At 50.1% G+C, this 20,185-nt stretch overlaps 1 protein-coding gene across 1 annotated transcript in view; it reads right to left on the bottom strand.

Annotated features, from left to right (window-relative positions):
* Positions 1-20,185, bottom strand: part of atp10b (ATPase phospholipid transporting 10B) — a 51,767-nt gene that overhangs the window by 30,906 nt on the left and 676 nt on the right. Inside the window, 6 exon segments of the mRNA XM_045724209.1 lie at positions 4,822-5,074; positions 5,461-5,588; positions 8,209-8,340; positions 8,583-8,689; positions 9,189-9,274; positions 9,599-9,803. Coding sequence (XP_045580165.1) covers positions 4,822-5,074; positions 5,461-5,588; positions 8,209-8,340; positions 8,583-8,689; positions 9,189-9,274; positions 9,599-9,803 — 911 coding nt within the window.

Raw genomic sequence — 20,185 nt, 5'->3', positions numbered from 1 at the left:
AGACGCTACCCTCACCCTGGACCAGCTAGTGGACATGTCCATAAGGTTGGATAACTTGCTGGCTACACGCGGGCGTCCGGATCGGGTCCAGTTGGTTCCACCCCCCAGCACCTCCGCTCCAACCCCCATGGAGTTAGGAGGTGCCGTAGTGAGGCCGATCGGAGGAGGAGCCTCCTCCTGCACCGGATGTGGTCGGGGAGGGCACACTGCCGACCGGTGCTGGAGGGGCTCGTCTGGGAGTTCAGACGACAGGCCGAGCACTGTTCGGACACCCAGGTGAGTCAGCACCAGGCTCACCCAGAGCCCCCTGTTGGTCACATGTATGTGTTAATTTCTTTCACTGAGTTCTTCCCCCATTCTCAGCATAAGGAGCTAGTCGATTCAGGCACAGCAGGGAATTTTATGGACCGCGGTTTTGCGCATAGGTTAGGGATTCCCCAGGTTCAGACGGAAAACCCTTTCAGGTACACTCCCTAGATAGTCGACCATTGGGGTCAGGGGTGGTCAGGGAGTCCACGGCTCCACTGGACATGGTTACGCAGGGGGGTCATGAGGAGAGAATTAGTTTCTTCCTCATTGATTCTCCTGCGTTTCCGGTGGTGCTGGGGATTCCCTGGTTGGCATTTCACAACCCCACTATTTTGTGGCAACAGAGGGCTCTAAAGGGGTGGTCAGAGGAGTGCTCAGGTAGGTGTGTGGGAGTTTCCATTGGTGCAACGACGGTGGAGAGTCCAGACCAAGTCTCCACTGTGCGCATTCCCCCCGAATATGCCGATTTGGCTATCGCCTTCTGTAAAAAGAGGGCGACCCAATTACCACTTCATCGACGAGGGGATTGTGCGATAAACCTCCAGGTAAATGCCGCACTTCCCAGGAGTCACGTGTATCCCCTGTCACAGGAGGAGACGGTGGCTATGGAAAAATATGTCTCTGAATCTCTGAGGCATGGGTACATTGGGCCCTCCATGTCACCTGCCTCCTCGAGTTTCTTTTTTGTGAAGAAGAAGGAGGGAGGTTTGCGTCCGTGCATTGACTATAGAGGTCTAAATTCGATTACGGTGGGGTACAGTTACCCACTACCTCTCATCGCTATGGCGATTTCACGGAGCACACTTCTTCACAAAATTGGATCTGAGGAGCACGTATAACTTGGTGCGTATCCAGGCGGGAGATGAGTGGAAGACAGCATTTAGTACCACGTCCGGCCATTATGAGTACCTTGTCATGCCGTATGGGTTGAAGAATGCTCCAGCCATCTTCCAATCCTTTGTAGACGAGATTCTCAGGGACCTGCACGGGCAGGGTGTGGTGGCTTATATTGATGACATTCTGATATATTACGCTACACACGCCGCGCATGTGTCTCTGGTGCGCTGGTTCTTGGGCGACTGTTGGAGCATGACTTATACGTCAAGGCTGAGAAATGCGTGTTCTTCAAACAGTCCGTCTCCTTCCTGGGGTATCGCATTTCCACATCAGGGGTGGAAATGGAGTGTGACCGCATTTCGGCCGTGCGTAATTGGCCGACTCCCACCACGGTAAAGGAGGTGCAGCGGTTTTTAGGGTTTGCCAATTACTACCGGAGGTTTATCCGGGTTTTTGGGCAGGTGGCTGTTCCCATTACCTCAGTGCTGAAGGGAGGGCCGGTGCGTCTGCGGTGGTCGGCTGAGGCGGACAGCGCTTTTGGTCGCTTGAAGTCTCTGTTTACCGAGGCTCCCGTGTTGGCTCATCCGGATCCCTCTTTGGCATTCATGGTGGAGGTGGACGCGTCCGAGGCTGGGGTAGGAGCCGTGCTCTCACAGCGCTCGGGCACGCCACTGAAGCTCCTCCCCTGCGCTTTCTTTTTGAGGAAGCTCAGCCCGGCGGAGCAAAACTATGACGTGGGGGACCGGGAGTTGCTAGCTATCGTAAAAGCTCTGAAAGTGTGGAGACATTGGCTTGAGGGGGCTCAACACCCTTTCCTCATCTGGACTGACCACCGTAATCTGGAGTACATCCGGCGGCGAGGAGACTGAACCCTCGCCAGGCAAGGTGGGCCATGTTTTTCACCAGATATAGATTTACGATCTCCTATAGACCAGGTTCCCAGAACACTAAGGCAGACACACTGTCCCATCTGTATGATACAGAGGAACGGTCCATCGATCCCACCCCCATACTTCCGGCCTCTTATGTGGTGGCGCCGGTGGTGTGGGAGGTGGATGCGGACATCAAGCGGGCATCTCGATCGGAGCCTACTCAGCCTCAGTGTCCTGCGGGACGGAAGTATGTCCCGCTTGGTGTCCGCAATAGATTGATTCGGTGGGCACATACGTTACCCTCCTCTGGTCATGCAGGTATCGATAGGATGTTGCGAAGCCTTAGGGGGAAGTACTGGCGGCCCACTTTACCCAAGGACATGAGGGTTTACGTCTCCTCCTGTTCCGTGTGCGCTCAGTGCAAAGCTCCTAGACACCTGCCCAGAGGGAAGTTACAACCCCTCCCTGTTCCACAGCGGCCTTGGTCACACCTATCGGTAGACTTCCTGACCGATCTCCCTCCATCCCAGGGGAACACCACGATCCTGGTCGTTATGGATCGGTTTTCTAAGTCCTGTCGTCTCCTCCCTTTGCCCGGTCTCCCTACGGCCCTACAGACTGCGGAGGCCCTATTAACACACGTCTTCCGGCACTACAGGGTGCCTGAGGACATAGTTTCTGATCTGGGTCCCCAGTTCACGTCCTGGGTGTGGAAGGCGTTCATGGAGCATCTGGGGGTCTCGGTCAGCCTGACCTCTGGTTTTCACCCCGAGGGTAATGGAAGAGAGTAAACCAGGATGTCGGTAGGTTTCTGCAGTCGTATTGCCAGGACCGGCCAGGGGAGTGGGCGAGGTATGTTCCATGGGCAGAGATGGCCCAGAACTCGCTCCGCCACACCTCAACGGACATTTCACCCTTTCAGTGCTTGTTGGGGTATCAGCCGGTCCTGGTACCATGGAATCATAGCCAGACCAAGGCTCCTGTGGTGGAGGATTGGGTACAGCGCTCGAGGGAGACCTGGGAGGCCGTCCAGAGGCACCTAAAACGGGCCGAAGGCCGGCAGAAAACGAGCGCTGACCGCCACCGCAGTGAGGCCCCAGTGTTCACGCCAGGGGATCAGGTCTGGCTCTCGACCCGAAACCTGCCCCTCCGCCTGCCCTGCCGGAAGCTGGGTCCGCGGTTTGTGGGGCCATTTAAAGTCCCGAGGAGAATAAACGAGGTGTGTTAAAGGTTACAGCTCCCCCGTTATTACCGTATTAACCCCTCGTTTCATGTGTCTCTCCTCAGGCCGGTGGTAGCTGGTCCGCTTCAAGAAGCTGAGGTGCAGGAGGTCCCTCCGCCCCCCCTGCACATCGAGGGGGCGCCGGCGTACACAGTACGATCCATACTGGATCCCAGGCATCGGGTGGGGGGCCTGCAGTACCTCGTGGATTGGGAGGGGTACGGTCCGGAGGAGAGATGCTGGGTGCCGGTGGAGGACGTCTTGGACCCATCTCTGCTGAGTGAGTTTCACCGCCTCCATCTGGATCACCCTGCACCTCGTCCTCCGGGTCGTCCTCGAGGCCGGCGTCGGTGCACTGCGGGAGCCGCACGTCAGGGGGGGGCACTGTCACGACTTCCACCGAAGGTGGCTCCTCTCCCTGTTCAGGCGGTGCTCGGCGGTCGTCGTTGCCGGCCTGCTAGCTGCCACCGATCCCATTTTCCTTTTCGTTTGTGTCTGTCTGTTTTTTCCCACCTGTGTTCAGTTAAGTTGATTTCGGTGGGTTTATATACACCTCGCTGCATGCTAGGCTTTGTGCGGGATTATTTGTGTGTATTGCATGTTAGGGGTGCGTGCCTGCACCACGGGGTTTTGATTTATTTTCGGTAGATGTTACCGTGCGCTTTTCGAGACTTTGTTTTTGGAGTCGAGGTTTCTCCTCCGTGTGTGCGATTTATTCCCTGTGGGTGGAGACTACGTTTGTGTGTGTTTTTCCCACTTGTTTGTATTTGTGAGTTCGGGACCGCCTAATTAAACGTTGTGTGCCACTGGAACTTCTTTGCTCTCCTGCTCCTGATTCCTACCCCCCCCCCTACTAGGAGGCATTGTTACGCCTGACACCCAAATGTACTCGTTACATTTTGAATGCTTAACAGGACAGAAAATGGTCCAATTCACACAATTCTCAAGAGAACATCCCCGGTCAACTCTACTGCCACTGATCTGGCAGACTCACTAAACACAAATGCTTCATTTGTAAATTATGTCTGAGTATTGGAGTGTGATCCTGGCTGTCCGTAAATAAAAAAAATTGAAAAAATGGTGCTGTCTGGTTTGCTTAATATAAGGAATTTTTAATTATTCATACATTTACTTTTGATCCTTAAGAACATTTTAAAACAAAATACTTTTTCTCAAGTAGTATTTTACTGGGTGACTTTCACTATTACTTGAGTCATTTTCTATTGAGGATAGCTTTACTTTTACTCAAGTATGAAAATGTTATACTTTTTCCACCACTGCAGTTCCCATTGTTTCTTTGCAGTTCCCATTGTTTCTTTACAGTTCCCATTGTTTCTTTGCAGTTCCCATTGTTTCTTTGCAGTTCCCATTGTTTCTTTACAGTTCCCATTGTTTGTTTATTGTTCCCATTGTTTCTTTACCATTCCCATTGTTTGTTTATAGTTCCCATTGTTTCTTTACAGTTCCCATTGTTTGTTTACAGTTCCCATTGTTTGTTTACAGTTCCCATTGTTTGTTTATAGTTCCCATTGTTTCTTTGCCTTCCCCATTATTTCTTTATAATTCCCATTGTTTCTTTACCATTCTCGTTGTGTGCATACTCGGTTCCCATGATGGTGCATCTTCTGAACACCATCTTGTTCTCTGTGAGGGTACCAGTCTTGTCCGAGAAGACGTACAGAATCTGTCCTAGGTCCTCAGTGATGTTGAGGGTTCTACACTGGACTCTGCTGTCTGTCTCTTCATCATACAGGTCTATGTCGTTAGTGATGAAGAACACCTGACCCACCTTCACAATTTCAATGGATACGTACAAGGAGATGGGAATCAGGATCTGGAGGAGAAGGAAGAGAGGAGGGAGGAAGAGAAGGAAGAGATGAGGGAAGGAGGAAAAGAGGAGGGAGAGAGGAAGAGAGGAGGGAGGTAGGGAGGTAGGGAGGAAGGAAGGAAGGAAGGAAGGAAGGAAGGAAGGAAGGAAGGAAGGAAGGAAGGAAGGAAGGAAGGAAGGAAGGAAGGAAGGAAGGAAGGAAGGAAGGAAGGAAGGAAGGAAGGAAGGAAGGAAGGAAGGAAGAAAAAGGGTTGATGGTTGTCCAACAGTCACAGTCAGAGTGATGTCATACTGGTGCACACTCAAATTCACAGACACACAAATGCTTTATGGCTGTTCACCGATCATGATGTTTCTCCCAACACACACACATACACACACACTCTCTCTACCTGCAGTAGTATGATCATAGTGAAGAACATATAGAAGCTAGACAGGGGGGGCTGGTCCAGATGACCATGGCTGTCTGGTATCAGGAAGAGAGGCATGCTGGGAAACGACTCCAGCCAGATGTAATGACCTGTTTGGGGAAGGTGAGGGGAAAAGGAGGGAGGGAGAAGGGGATGAAGGGATGAGAAAATGGAGTGAAAGGAAGTAGAAGAGGAAGGACAAGGAATGGAGCAAAAGGAGGTGAGAAAGGACAAGAGGAGGGTAATAACAGGATGAGAGGAGGGTAATAACAGGAGGAGAGGAGGGGAAGAACAGGAGGAGAAGAGGGTAATAACAGGAGGAGAAGAGGGTAATAACAGGAGAAGAGGGTAATAACAGGAGGAGAAGAGGGTAATAACAGGAGGAGAGGAGGGTAATAACAGGAGGAGAAGAGGGTAATAACAGGAGGAGAAGAGGGTAATAACAGGAGGAGAGGAGGGTAATAACAGGAGGAGAAGAGGGTAATAACAGGAGGAGAAGAGGGTAATAACAGGAGGAGAGGAGGGTAATAACAGGAGGAGAAGAGGGTAATAACAGGAGGAGAAGAGGGTAATAACAGGAGGAGAGGAGGGTAATAACAGGAGGAGAAGAGGGTAATAACAGGAGGAGAAGAGGGTAATAACAGGAGGAGAGGAGGGTAATAACAGGAGGAAAGGAGGGTAATAACAGGAGGAGAAGAGGGTAATAACAGGAGGAGAGGAGGGGAAGAACAGGAGGAGAGAAGGGTAATAACAGGAGGAGAAGAGGGTAATAACAGGAGGAGAGGAGGGGAAGAACAGGAGGAGAAGAGGGGAAGAACAGGAGGAGAGGAGAGGAGGGTAAGAACAGGAAGAGAGGAGAGGAGGGTAAGAACAGGAGAGGAGAGGAGGGTAAGAACAGGAGGAGAGGAGAGGAGGGTAAGAACAGGAGGAGAGGAGAGGAGGGTAAGAACATGAGGAGAGGAGAGGAGGGTAAGAACATGAGGAGAGGAGAGGAGGGTAAGAACAGGAGGAGAGGAGAGGAGAGGAGGGTAAGAACATGAGGAGAGGAGAGGAGGGTAAGAACAGGAGGAGAGGAGAGGAGGGTAAGAACAGGAGGAGAGGAGAGGAGGGTAAGAACATGAGGAGAGGAGAGGAGGGTAAGAACATGAGGAGAGGAGAGGAGGGTAAGAACAGGAGGAGAGGAGAGGAGGGTAAGAACAGGAGGAGAGGAGAGGAGGGTAAGAACATGAGGAGAGGAGAGGAGGGTAAGAACATGAGGAGAGGAGAGGAGGGTAAGAACAGGAGGAGAGGAGAGGAGGGTAAGAACAGGAAGAGAGGAGAGGAGGGTAAGAACAGGAGGAAAGGAGAGGAGGGTAAGAACAGGAAGAGAGGAGAGGAGGGTAAGAACATGAGGAGAGGAGAGGAATGTAAGAACAGGAAGAGAGGAGAGGAGGGTAAGAACAGGAGGAGAGGAGAGGAGGGTAAGAACAGGAGGAGAAGAGGGTAGGAACATGAGGAGAGGAGAGGAGGGTAAGAACAGGAGGAGAGGAGAGGAGGGTAAGAACAGGAGGAGAGGAGGGTAAGAACAGGAGGGGAGGATGGAAAGGAGGAGAGGAAAGATGGGTAAGAACAGGACATAAAAGGAGGGTAAGAACAGGAGGAGAGAAGGGTAAGATCAGGAGGAGAGGAAAGGAGGGGAGGGGGGTATGAAAGAAAAAGGACGTTAAGGACAGGTGGATTAATCACACTCCTCCGCCTCAGAACAGGGGTTGTTTCTGTCATGTTTTCCTCCCTCCTTTCCCCTCTTCTTCTGTTCACTGTATATGATGGCCAGTGACTTATGTTTAAATGTCTTCCTATAAGGTCCATGGAGTTCCATGGATTACAACATTAATCTTGGGAGCTGGACCGGATCAATGTTTACATCACTTCCTAGACTCTTAGAAAAAAAATGCAGTCTTGTACCTTTGCCATAGGAGATCCCCTTTTGAAGAACCCTTTTTTGTTCCAAGTAGAACCCTTTTGGTTCCAGGTAGAACCCTTTCGAGTTCCATGTAAAACCCTTCACGCAAAGAGGTTCTACATGGACACCAAATGAGTTCTAACAGGAACCAAAAAGGGTTCTACCAAGAACCAAAAAGGGTTCGCCGGTGGGGACAGCCTTTTTTTCTAAGAGTGTATAAAGGTCAATGGATGAGAACATTAACCTTGGCTAGTGAATGTGTTGTTTTGACCACACCCTCCTTCCTTGCTCCTTGCCTGCCTTGCCTCTTCCACCCAACCATGTGTTTATATGGACAGAAAAGAGCTGTCCTAACAGGCCCGGTGTCTAGTTAAGTAGTTATTATCCCTGGGAGCTGATGTGTGTCCCAAATGGCACCCTATTCCCTACTTAGTCCACTACTTTTAGCCAGGGCCTATGGGGCTCTGGTCAAAAGTAGTGCACTATGTAGGAAATAAGGTGCCATTTGGGACTTTACTTCTTTATACAGTGCATTGCTAGAAGATGCGGTTGTCTTGGCTATATCAGTACGTAGACCTATAGGTTGATAGGGAAAGTATATTAGTACAATATGATGTAGTAATTGTATGATAATTAATGTAGGGTAGATTAACTAGTTCTCCTATGCGGCTTGGTATGGTTTACAAATATATTATCATCAGGTCTATATGTAGGTGTGTATCCTTCAAATACTGTGTTACCATGATTGTATGGTATTGGACTTGGGGTGAACTGTAGGTTCAACTTACCAAGCGCTCCTACAAGGCACATGCAGAAGAGAACAATGACACAGAAGAGCACGTCCATGTTCATCTTGCGTTCCAGTTTGCTGCATTTGTATCTGGGTCTGTTGTTATTTAGCATGGACTTGGTCTCACGGCCTGAAACAAGAGATGAGCAAAATGCTGTAGCAGCGCCAACTTGGCCAGCGGCGGGCCGCTAGTGAGCCGCTACGTGGTCGCAAGCAGGTAAGTGTTTACTCAAATGAGGCTCATCGTCTTTTCTGATGTTCCAATGTAAAGACTCAAATGTTCATATTTGCTGTAATTAATGAACTTAATAAATGTAATAACTTAACCAGGAACGTAAAGATGTAACAGTAGAGGTCAGAGGTTATATTCACCTGCGTACACCACGAACCCAGCTGCATGGTCTGTGTTTCTGACAGTACACCCTCTCAGCAGCAGACTGTCAATCCCAAAGCCCAACTTCCTGTTATCAGCCGTCTCTCTGCAGAGAGACCCAGAGTAGGGACCATTCTTTTACACTCACGTGTCATTAGGTATTCATTACCCCCTATATATTCTCCATGGGTGCGTCCAAAACGGCACCCAAAAGTAGTGCGCCCAAATGTAGGACACTGTAGTGTGTCCAAAAGCAGTGCACTACATAGGGAATAGGATGCAATTTTAGATGCACTCTATAATTAATTCTCTCCCTTTATGGCCTAACTGGACTGGAGAGTGGACATAGGAGCTGCTATAAAAGCTATGGGGCTCTAAGAACGTCGATGAGAAGCTACAAGAGCCGTAAAGTAATGCTTTTTTTTTAGAGCATCAGGAGAGATACAGTAAAGGGAATTTCATCAATTTAGCTTGGCTTCATTCATACACAACATGACTGGTTTGGTTGGACTCTTTGGAAACAGTATAATTGTGTTGTTGTTGTTGTTGTTGTTGTTGTTGCTGTTGCTGTTGTTGTTGTTGTTGTTGTTGTTGCTGATACTCACATGTAACCTTTGAAATGATTGAGGTTGTCGTTGGGTTTTTCAACGACTACTGTGCTGTTGAAGTGTTGCGGCTTAAAGGGAAAATCCTGAGGAAAAAAACCACACACATTCAAACTGTTTAGGAGAAAGGCAGGAACAGTTTCCCAGAACTGGAATGTGTTTCGATGGTTCCAGAATCCATTAAAACAAACCTGTAAATCCAGAAGCTTTCATTACAACTCATGAATACAAAGATGCATTATTTCAAAGAATGTTGGTTGTCAAAACAGTGAGGCCTTTCATGATGAAACGGTGAGGCTTTTCATGATGAAACAGTGAGGCCTTTCATAATGAAACGGTGAGGATTTTCACAATGAAACGGTGAGGACTTATATTTTCAAAACAGGGACTTTAATGTCATTAATCCTCACCTGTGTGTAGAGTCCTGGGACGACCTGTCTCTGTTTGAGGTTGGTCTCTCCATCCAGGGTGGCGGTCTCAATGTGACACACCCCGTTATGGTCGGAGGTGTGGAGAAGCAACAGGTCAGCTGGGAGGATCTCGTTAGACACCACCTTAACGAAGTCTCCCACCCTCACGTCCTTCCAACGACGCTCCACAAAGTCCCCCTCCTTCCTGAGAACCAGGGGTGGCAGCGTTAATTAACTGTTATCATGTCATTTCAATAGGGTTTCAATGTGAATTAACTGTTTATTACATTTGTTCAATGGCAGAGACTGTATGTGTAACCAATGTGAAATGGCTAGCCAGTTAGCGAGGTGCACGCTAATAGCGTTTCAATCGGTGACGTCACTCGCTCTGAGACCTCGAAGTAGTTGTTCTCCTTGCTCTGCAAGGGCCGTGGCTTTTGTGGAGCGATGGGTAATGATGCTTCGAGGGTGGCTGTTGTCAATGTGTGCAGAGGGTCCCTGGTTCGAGCCCAGGTAGGGGCGAGGAGAGGGACGGAAGTTATACTGTTACATATGGTTATTTAACAAGATAACTCATACAATTATTCCCGGAGCTTATTTAACCTTTGTGCGTCTGAGAAAGTGAAATAATCAAATCAAATGTTCTGATATGATTACGGGGCCAAGGAGCATCTTTCTCAAGAAGAGAGAGGTTTATTGTGGCTAATAGAGAACAGTGCATCTCTCTCTCTCTCTCTCTCTCTCTCTCTCTCTCTCTCTCTCTCTCCTTTCTCTGTTTTTCTCTCTATCACTCTTTGTCTCTGTCTCTCTCTCTGTCTCTCTCTCTGTCTCTCTCTCTGTCTCTCTCTGTCTCTCTCTCTCTCTGATTTTCTCTCTATCTCTCTCTGTCTCTCTCTGTCTCTCTCACTTTCTCTCTAAATTCTCTCTCTGCCCTGAAGTGCTCTGTGGTAGTGCGGTTTCCCGGTGAGCCACAAGCACAAACACATTGATCGAGAATGTTATGTGCTGAGTAACCCACGTCTATGACACAGACCAGCAAGTATGCTGCCCTGCATGTATGACAGGGTGGGTTTACACACACACACACACACACACACACACACACACACACACACACACACACACACACACACACACACACACACACACACACACACACACACACACACACACACACACACACACACGAAGGGGACTACAGTAGATTTATTTTTAGACCTGTGTTATTGTGTCTAGAGTCCAGACTTCTGCTATTCCTCTATTATTATTCAACCTAGTTATTATATTAATATCTCTCCTATTATACAGTCTGGTTATGAGACAACAGAAGACGAAGAGGGAGTCCTCAGTACTTTTTCTGTCAGGCAGCACTCCATTTATTAGACTCTGGATAGTCAAACTACCAGACATGACCATTATCCTTCTGGATAGTCAAACTACCAGACAGGCTGTTGATAGTCAAACTACCAAACATGACCATTATCCTTCTGGATAGTCAAACTACCAGACATGACCATTATCCTTCTGGGTAGTTAAACTACCGGACATGTGTCACGCTCTGACCTATGAGAGCTAGTTTTTCTCTGTGTAGTTAGGTCAGGGTGTGATATGGGTGGGCAGTCTATGTTTTTTGTTTCTATGTTTAGTTCTTGTTTTTCTATTTCTATGTTGAGTTTTGTGATGATCTCCAATTAGAGGCAGCTGTTTCGTGTTGTCTCTAATTGGAGATCATATTTAAGTTAGGGTTTTTCTATGGTGTTTTGTGGGTAGTTGCTTTCTGTTTAGTTTGTTAACCTGACGAAACTGTTGGCTGTCATTTTGTCTAGTGTTGGTTTTCATTAAAATATATAACAATGAGCACTCTACACGCTGCGCCTTGGTCTCCTCTATATGACGCCTGTAACAACATGACCATTATCCTTCTGGATAGTCAAACTACCAGACATGACCATTATCCTTCTGGATAGTCAAACTACCAGACAGGCTGTTGATAGTCAAACTACTAGACATGACCATTATCCTTCTGGCTGTTGATAGTCAAACTACCAGACATGACCATTATCCTTCTGGCTGTTGATAGTCAAACTACCAGACATGACCATTATCCTTCTGGCTGTTGATAGTCAAACTACCAGACATGACCATTATCCTTCTGGCTGTTGATAGTCAAACTACTAGACATGAATGTATTCATCCACAAGACACACTCATTTCCAAAAGCACATTACTGCACTTTTTATTTAGTGAGAAGAAGGCCGTACTACCTACATAAACATCAATAGCTGCCTATTTCTTAATTCTTCAGCCACCATCAAATTTGCCAGCTAGCTGAAGTTTCTCTGAGATAATGGCTCAAAATATTGATGAGTGTCACGACTTCCACCGAAGTTGGTTCCTCTCCTTGTTCGGGTGGCGTTCGGTGGTCGGCGTCGCCGGTCTTCTAGCCATCATCGATCCACTTTTCATTTTCCATTTGTTTTGTCTTGTCTTCCCACACACCTGGTTTCAATTCCACCATTACATGTTGTGTATTTAACCCTCTGTTCCCCCCATGTCCTTGTCCAGAATTGTTTATTGTAAGTGTATGTGATCGTTTATTCTGGTGCGCGACGGGTTTTGTTACCCATTGATTGTTTGTTCTGTTTCCGGTGGTGTTTATTATTAAACTGCGCCGTTGTAACACAGTTTTTGCTCTCCTGCGCCTGACTTCTTTGCTGCCAGTACGCACTCCTTACAGAATTCTGGACCTAACTATATGGAGTCAGCAGGAGCAGGTACCGCGGGTATAGGGGTGGAGGAGCGCGTCCGGGAGCATGCAGCAATGCTCCACCATCTTGGCACCGCCATGGATCGCGTTGTCCAGACAATGGACCGCTGGGAGAGACAGGGAGTTCTACCAGCGCCTCCACCAGCACAACCAGGGTCTCCACTACGCGCCCCTCCTTCTCCTGGTCCCAGTGGGATTCGTCTCTCCCTTCCCCAGGAATACGATGGGACGGCTGCGAACTGCCAGAAGTTCCTGTTGCAGCTAGACTTATACCTGGCAACCGTCCACCCGGCTCCTTCGGGCCGTGAGAGGGTATCCGCCCTCGTCTCGTGCACCATCTGTGGCCGCAGAGGTCACACTGCTGGTCGGTGCCGGGTTGGTTCCTCTGGGTATCGAAGCAGCAGGCAGGGCGCTCTGGCGTCACCCCCAGTGAGCCGGCACCATTCTCACCCAGAGCCCTCTGTTGCACATATGTTTTTGTATGTCACTTTTCCTGAGTTTTACCTGCATTCCCAGCATAAGGCGCTCGTCGATTCAGGCGCGGCTGGGATAGTTTAGGGATCCCCATTGATAGTCAACCATTAGGGTCAGGGTTGATTAGGGAGGCCACCGCTCCGTAAAGGAGGTGCAACGGTTCTTAGGGTTTGCCAACTACTACCAGAGGTTTATCCGGGGTTTTGGTCAGGTAGCGGCTCCCATTACCTCACTGCTGAATGGGTGCCCGGTACTTTTGCAGTGGTCGGCTGAGGCGGACAGGGCTTTTGGTCACCTGAGGTCTCTGTTTACCTCGGCTCCCGTGCTGGCCCATCCGATCCCTCTTTGGCGTTCATAGTGGAGGTGGACACGTCCGAGGCTGGGATAGGAGCTGTGCTCTCTCAGCGCTCGGGTACGCCACCGAAGCTCTGCCCCTGTGCCTTCTTCTTGAAGATGCTCAGCCCGGCGGAGCGAAACTATGACGTGGTGGACCGGGAGCTGTTGGCTGTCATCAAGGCCTTGAAGGCGTGGAGACATTGGATTGAGAAACACCCTTTTCTCATCTGGACTGACCACCGCAATCTGGCGTACATCCGGGCAGCGAGGAGAATGAACCCTCGCCAGGCAAGATGGGCCATGTTTTTCACCCATTTTGTGTTCACCCTTTCCGACAGACCAGGCTCCCAGAACGTGAAGGCAGACGCATTGTCCCGGCTGTATGACACAGAGGAGCGGCCCATGGATCCCACTCCCACACTCCCCGCCTCCTGCCTGGTGGCACCGGTAGTGTGGGAGCTGGACACGGACATTGAGTGGGAGTTACGTGCAGAGCCCGCTCCCATCCAGTGTCCCGCTGGGCATCTGTACATCCCGTCTGCTGTTTGTGACCGGTTGATCTGTTGTGCCCACACGTCACCCTCCTCTGGTCATCCTGGGATCAGTTGGACAGTGCGCTGTTTGAGCGGGAGGTACTGGTGGCCTACCTTGGCTAAGGACATGAGGGTTTATGTTTCCTCCTGCTTGGTGTGCGACCAGTGTAAGGCTCCTAGGCACCTGCCCAGGGGAAGCTACACCCCTTACCCATTCCACAACGGCCATGGTCGCACCTGTCGGTGGATTTTCTTACTGATCTTCCCCCCTCACAGGGTAACACCGCGATCCTGGTCGTTGTGGATCAGTTCTCTAAGCCCTGTCGTCTCTTCCCTCTGCCCGGTCTCCCTACGACCCTACAGACTGCGGAGGCCTTGTTTACGCACGTCTTCCAGCACTACGGGGTGCCTGAGGATATAGTGTCTGATCGAGGTCCCCAGTTCACGTCTAGGGTCTGGAAGGCGTTCATGGAACATCTGGGGGTCTCGATCAGCCTTACTTCAGGGTTTCACCCCGAGAGTAATGGGCAGGTGGAGATAGTAAACCAGGATGTGGGCAGGTTTCTGTGGTCCTATTGCCAGGACCAGCCAGGGGAGTGGGCGGCGTTCGTGCCCTGGGCTGAGATGGCACAGAACTCGCTTCGCCACTCCTCCACTAACCTCTCTCTCCCTTCCAGGTCGTACTAGGGTACCAGCCGGTTCTGCCGCCTTGCATCAGAGTCAGACCGAGGCTCCTGCGGTGGACGACTGGTTCAGGCACGCAGAGGAGACATGGGAAGCTTCCCGTGTTCACCTTCAGCGGGCTGTGCTGCGCCAAAAAGAGAACGCAGACCGTCACCGCAGTGAGGCCCCGGTGTTCGCACCGGGGGACCGGGTCTGGCTCTCGACCTGAAACCTGCCCCTCCGCCTGCCCTGCCGGAAGCTGGGTCCGCGGTTTATTGGGCCAGTTAAAGTCCTGAGGAGAATGAATTAGGTTTGTTATAAGTTACAGCTTCTCCCCGATTACCGTATTAATCCCTCGTTCCATGTGTCTCTCCTAAGGCCGGTGGTGGCTTGCCCGCTACAGGAGTCTGAGGTGCGGGAGGTTCCTCCGCCCCCTCTGGACATCAAGGGGGCCCCGGCGTACTCCGTTTGCTCCATACTGGATTCGAGGCGTTGGGCGAGGGGCCTTCAGTATCTCGTGGAGTGGGAGGGGTACGGTCCGGAGGAAAGGTGCTGGGTTCCGGTCGAGGACTATGCTGCAGGAGTTCCACCATCTTCGTCCGGATCGCCCTGCGCCTCGCCCTCCGGGTCGTCCCCGAGGCCGGTGTCGGCGCACTGCTGGAGCAGCACGTCAGGGGGGGGGTATTGTCACGATTTCCGCCGAAGTTGGTTCCTCTCCTTGTTCGGGCGGCGTTCAGAGGTCGGTGTTGCCGGTCTTCTAGCCATCATCGATCCACTTTTCATTTTCCATTTGTTTTGTCTTGTCTTCCCACACACCTGGTTTCAATTCCATCATTACATGTTGTGTATTTAACCCTCTGTTCCCCCCATGTCCTTATCCGGAATTGTTTATTGTAAGTGCATGTGATCGTTTATTCTGGTGTGCGACGGGGTTTTGTACCCATTGATTGTTTGTTCTGATCCCGGTGGTTTTTATTATTAAACTGCTCCTTTGTAACAAAGTTTTTGCTCTCCTGCACCTGACTTCTTTGCCGCCAGTACGCACTCCTTACAATGAGTTTATGGAGATAATTCTATGAACTATTTTCTACATGTTGTGTTGATAAGCCAGGTGTGTATTGCTTTAAACCTGACAGTGTATATCATTACACAGACACCAGCCACGTCAGAGGGAGAGGGTGAGAGAGGGTGAGAGAGGGTGAGAGAGATAGATGTGAGAAAGATACAGTTCAACTGAAAGGTTTTGGGTTAAATACAAGTCATCTGATAGCATTCCAGGCTGGTTAAACAAGTGTCTATGTGTTTGTGTGACGACTCAACCTCTCTCTACAAAATGTGTGTGTGTGTGTTTGCAGTTGTGGGGCAGCAGTGGGGGCTGTTGACACAATACTTGTGACAAACAGCCAGATTCACATTGTTTTGTCTTTGGTTTGCTTGAATACCCTCCAAACTCATCCAGCCATGGCATCTCATGATGACTCAACCACCGCTGAGCTCATTGTGTTACATCAGTGGTGTTGACCTGTGTGTGTGTGTGTGTGTGTGTGTGTGTGTGTGTGTGTGTGTGTGTGTGTGTGTGTGTGTGTGTGTGTGTGTGTGTGTGTGTGTGTGTGTGTGTGTATTGACGATGTTGACCAGTGGCTTCTGGCCCTAGGCCTGCTGCGTGCTTGCCTGCCTGCCTGCCTGCCTGCCTGCCTGCCTGCCTGCCTGCCTGCCTGCCTGCCTGCCTGCCTGCCTGCCTGCCTGCCTGCCTGCCTGCCTGCCTGCCTGCCTGGACAGTGCTGTTGTGTCTAGAGCCTGGACTGGTGCTGCTCTGCCCACCTTAACCATCCCTCTCTCTCTCTCTCTCTCTCTTACTCTCTCATACTCTCTCTCTCTCTCTCTCTCTCTCTCGCTCTCTCTCTCTCTCTCTCTCTCTCTCTCTCTCTCTCTCTCTCTCTCTCTCTCTTTTGTCATTCCCCCTCTCTTTCTCCTGCCATTCCCCTTCTCTCTCCTGCCATTCCCCCTCTCTCTCTCTCTCTCTCTCTCTCTTTCTCACCTCTCTCTCCTGTCATTCCCCTTCTCTCTCCTGTAATTCCCCTTCTCTCTCCTGTCATTCCCCCTCTCCTGCCATTCTCCTTCTCTCTCCTGTCATTCCCCCTCTCTCTCCTGTAATTCCCCTTCTCTCTCCTGCCATTCCCCCTCTCTCTCCTGTAATTCCACTTCTCTTTCCTGTCCTTCCCCTTCTCTCTCCTGTCATTCCCCTTCTCTCACCTGTAATTCCCCCTCTCTCTCCTGTAATTCCCCCTCTCTCCCCTGTAATTCCCCCTCTCTCTCTCTCTCTCTCTCTCTTTCTCACCTCTCTCTCCTGTCATTCCCCTTCTCTCTCCTGTAATTCCCCTTCTCTCTCCTGTCATTCCCCCTCTCCTGCCATTCTCCTTCTCTCTCCTGTCATTCCCCCTCTCTCTCCTGTAATTCCCCCTCTCTCTCCTGTAATTCCCCCTCTCTCCCCTGTAATTCCCCCTCTCTCTCTCTCTCTCTCTCTCTTTCTCACCTCTCTCTCCTGTCATTCCCCTTCTCTCTCCTGTAATTCCCCTTCTCTCTCCTGTCATTCCCCCTCTCCTGCCATTCTCCTTCTCTCTCCTGTCATTCCCCCTCTCTCTCCTGTAATTCCCCTTCTCTCTCCTGCCATTCCCCCTCTCTCTCCTGTAATTCCACTTCTCTTTCCTGTCCTTCCCCTTCTCTCTCCTGTCATTCCCCTTCTCTCTCCTGTCATTCCCCCTCTCTCTCCTGTCATTCCCCCCTCTCTCTCCTGTCATTCCCCTTCTCTCACCTGTCATTCCCCCTCTCTCTCCTGTCATTCCCCCCCTCTCTCTCCTGTCATTCCCCTTCTCTCTCCTGTCATTCCCCCTCTCTCTCCTGTCATTCCCCCTCTCTCTCCTGCCATTCCCTCTCTCTCTCTCTCTCTCTCTCTCTTTCTCACCTCTCTCTCCTGTCATTCCCCTTCTCTCTCCTGTAATTCCCCTTCTCTCTCCTGTCATTCCCCCTCTCCTGCCATTCTCCTTCTCTCTCCTGTCATTCCCCCTCTCTCTCCTGTAATTCCCCTTCTCTCTCCTGCCATTCCCCCTCTCTCTCCTGTAATTCCACTTCTCTTTCCTGTCCTTCCCCTTCTCTCTCCTGTCATTCCCCTTCTCTCACCTGTAATTCCCCTTCTTACTCCTGTAATTCCCCTTCTCTCTCCTGTCATTCCCCCTCTCTCTCCTGTCATTCCCCCTCTCTCTCCTGTCATTCCCCTTCTCTCACCTGTCATTCCCCCTCTCTCTCCTGTCATTCCCCCTCTCTCTCCTGTCATTCCCCTTCTCTCTCCTGTCATTCCCCCTCTCTCTCCTGTCATTCCCCCTCTCTCTCCTGTCATTCCCCCTCTCTCTCCTGTCATTCCCCTTCTCTCACCTGTCATTCCCCCTCTCTCTCCTGTAATTCCCCCCTCTCTCTCCTGTCATTCCCCTTCTCTCACCTGTCATTCCCCCCCTCTCTCCTGTAATTCCCCCTCTCTCCCCTGTAATTCCCCCTCTCTCTCCTGTAATTCCCCCTCTCTCTCCTGTCATTCCCCTTCTCTCACCTGTCATTCCCCCTCTCTCTCCTGTCATTCCCCCTCTCTCTCCTGTCATTGCCCCACTCTCTCCTGTCATTCCCCTTCTCTCACCTGTCATTCCCCCCTCTCTCTCCTGTAATTCCCCCTCTCTCTCCTGTCATTCCCCTTCTCTCACCTGTCATTCCCCCTCTCTCTCCTGTAATTCCCCCTCTCTCCCCTGTAATTCCCCCCTCTCTCTCCTGTAATTCCCCCTCTCTCTCCTGTCATTCCCCTTCTCTCACCTGTCATTCCCCCCTCTCTCTCCTGTAATTCCCCCTCTCTCTCCTGTAATTCCCCCCTCGCTCTCCTGTCATTCCCCTTCTCTCACCTGTCATTCCCCCCTCTCTCTCCTGTCATTCCCCCTCTCTCTCCTGTAATCCCCCCTCTCTCTCCTGTCATTCCCCCTCTCTCTCCCTTCTCTCCAACCTCTCCCCTAAATGAATGATATGTTTTAATAGTGCATTATTCAGTGTTCACCAGTAATTGTAAAATATCTAAGTAATAACCCCTTTCCACTGACACAACTCTCAGATTAAGATTTCATCAACTGTGCAAAATGCTGTGATGGAGGTGAGATATTGTTGTGGGGCTCTTCAAAAGGAGAATAATCTCCCACACTTTCTATTTCTAGGTCAAAAATTCCCATGTTGATCTAAAACACACACACACACACACACACAGCACACCAACACACCAACCAATGCTGTAAACACACACAAACACACACACACACACACACACACACACACACACACACACACACACACACACACACACACACACACACACACACACACACACACACACACACACACACACACGCGCGCACACCAACACACCAACCAACGCTGTAAACACACACACACACACACACACACGCGCGCACACCAGCACACCAACGAACGCTGTAAACACACACACACAAACACGCGCACACCAACACACACACACACACACACACACACACACACACACACACACACACACACACACACACACACACACACACACACACACACACACACGCGCGCACACCAGCACACCAACGAACGCGGTAAACACACACACACACGCGCACACCAACACACCAACCAACGCTGTAAACACACACACACACGCGCGCACACCAACACACACACCCGCACACCAACACACCAACCAACGCTGTAAACACACACACACACACACACACACACACACACACACACACACACACACACACACACACACACACACACACACACACACACACACACACACACACACACATACACGCAGCACACCAACCAACGCTGTAAACACACACACACACACACACACACACACACACACACACACACACACACACACACACACACACACACACACACACACACACACACACACACACACACACACACACATATATATATATATACACACACACACACGCACACACACACACACACACATACACATATATGTACACACACACACACACACACACACACACACACACACACACACACACACACACACACACACACACACACACACACACACACACACACACACACAGAGGAACCATATTCTATGATCATTCCTATACACACAGAGGTGTCAGGCATAAACCATATCTACAGTATTATTACTGTAATAATGACTGTTGAGTATGAACTACACATCTACAGTAGCCTGCAGCATATAGCACATAAAGCCTTACTAAACTACTGTATTATTGCTGTATATCAGACAGGGTGTATGTTTGAGTTTACCTGCTGTATATCAGACAGGGTGTATGGTTGAGTTTACCTGCTGTATATCAGACAGGGTGTATGGTTGAGTTTACCTGCTGTATATCAGACAGGGTGTATGGTTGAGTTTACCTGCTGTATATCAGACAGGGTGTATGGTTGAGTTTACCTGCTGTATATCAGACAGGGTGTATGGTTGAGTTTACCTGCTGTATATCAGACAGGGTGTATGGTTGAGTTTACCTGCTGTATATCAGACAGGGTGTATGGTTGAGTTTACCTGCTGTATATCAGACAGGGTGTATGGTTGAGTTTACCTGCTGTATATCAGACAGGGTGTATGGTTGAGTTTACCTGCTGTATATCAGACAGGGTGTATGGTTGAGTTTAACTGCTGTATATCAGACAGGGTGTATGTTTGAGTTTACCTGCTGTATATCAGACAGGGTGTATGGTTGAGTTGACCTGCTA

Source organism: Salmo salar, chromosome ssa09, assembly GCF_905237065.1.
Source record: "Salmo salar chromosome ssa09, Ssal_v3.1, whole genome shotgun sequence".
In the NCBI taxonomy this organism is placed as follows: domain Eukaryota; kingdom Metazoa; phylum Chordata; class Actinopteri; order Salmoniformes; family Salmonidae; genus Salmo; species Salmo salar.
Note: the sequence above shows the minus strand (reverse complement) of the source record. Positions and strands in the feature narration are given on the sequence as shown.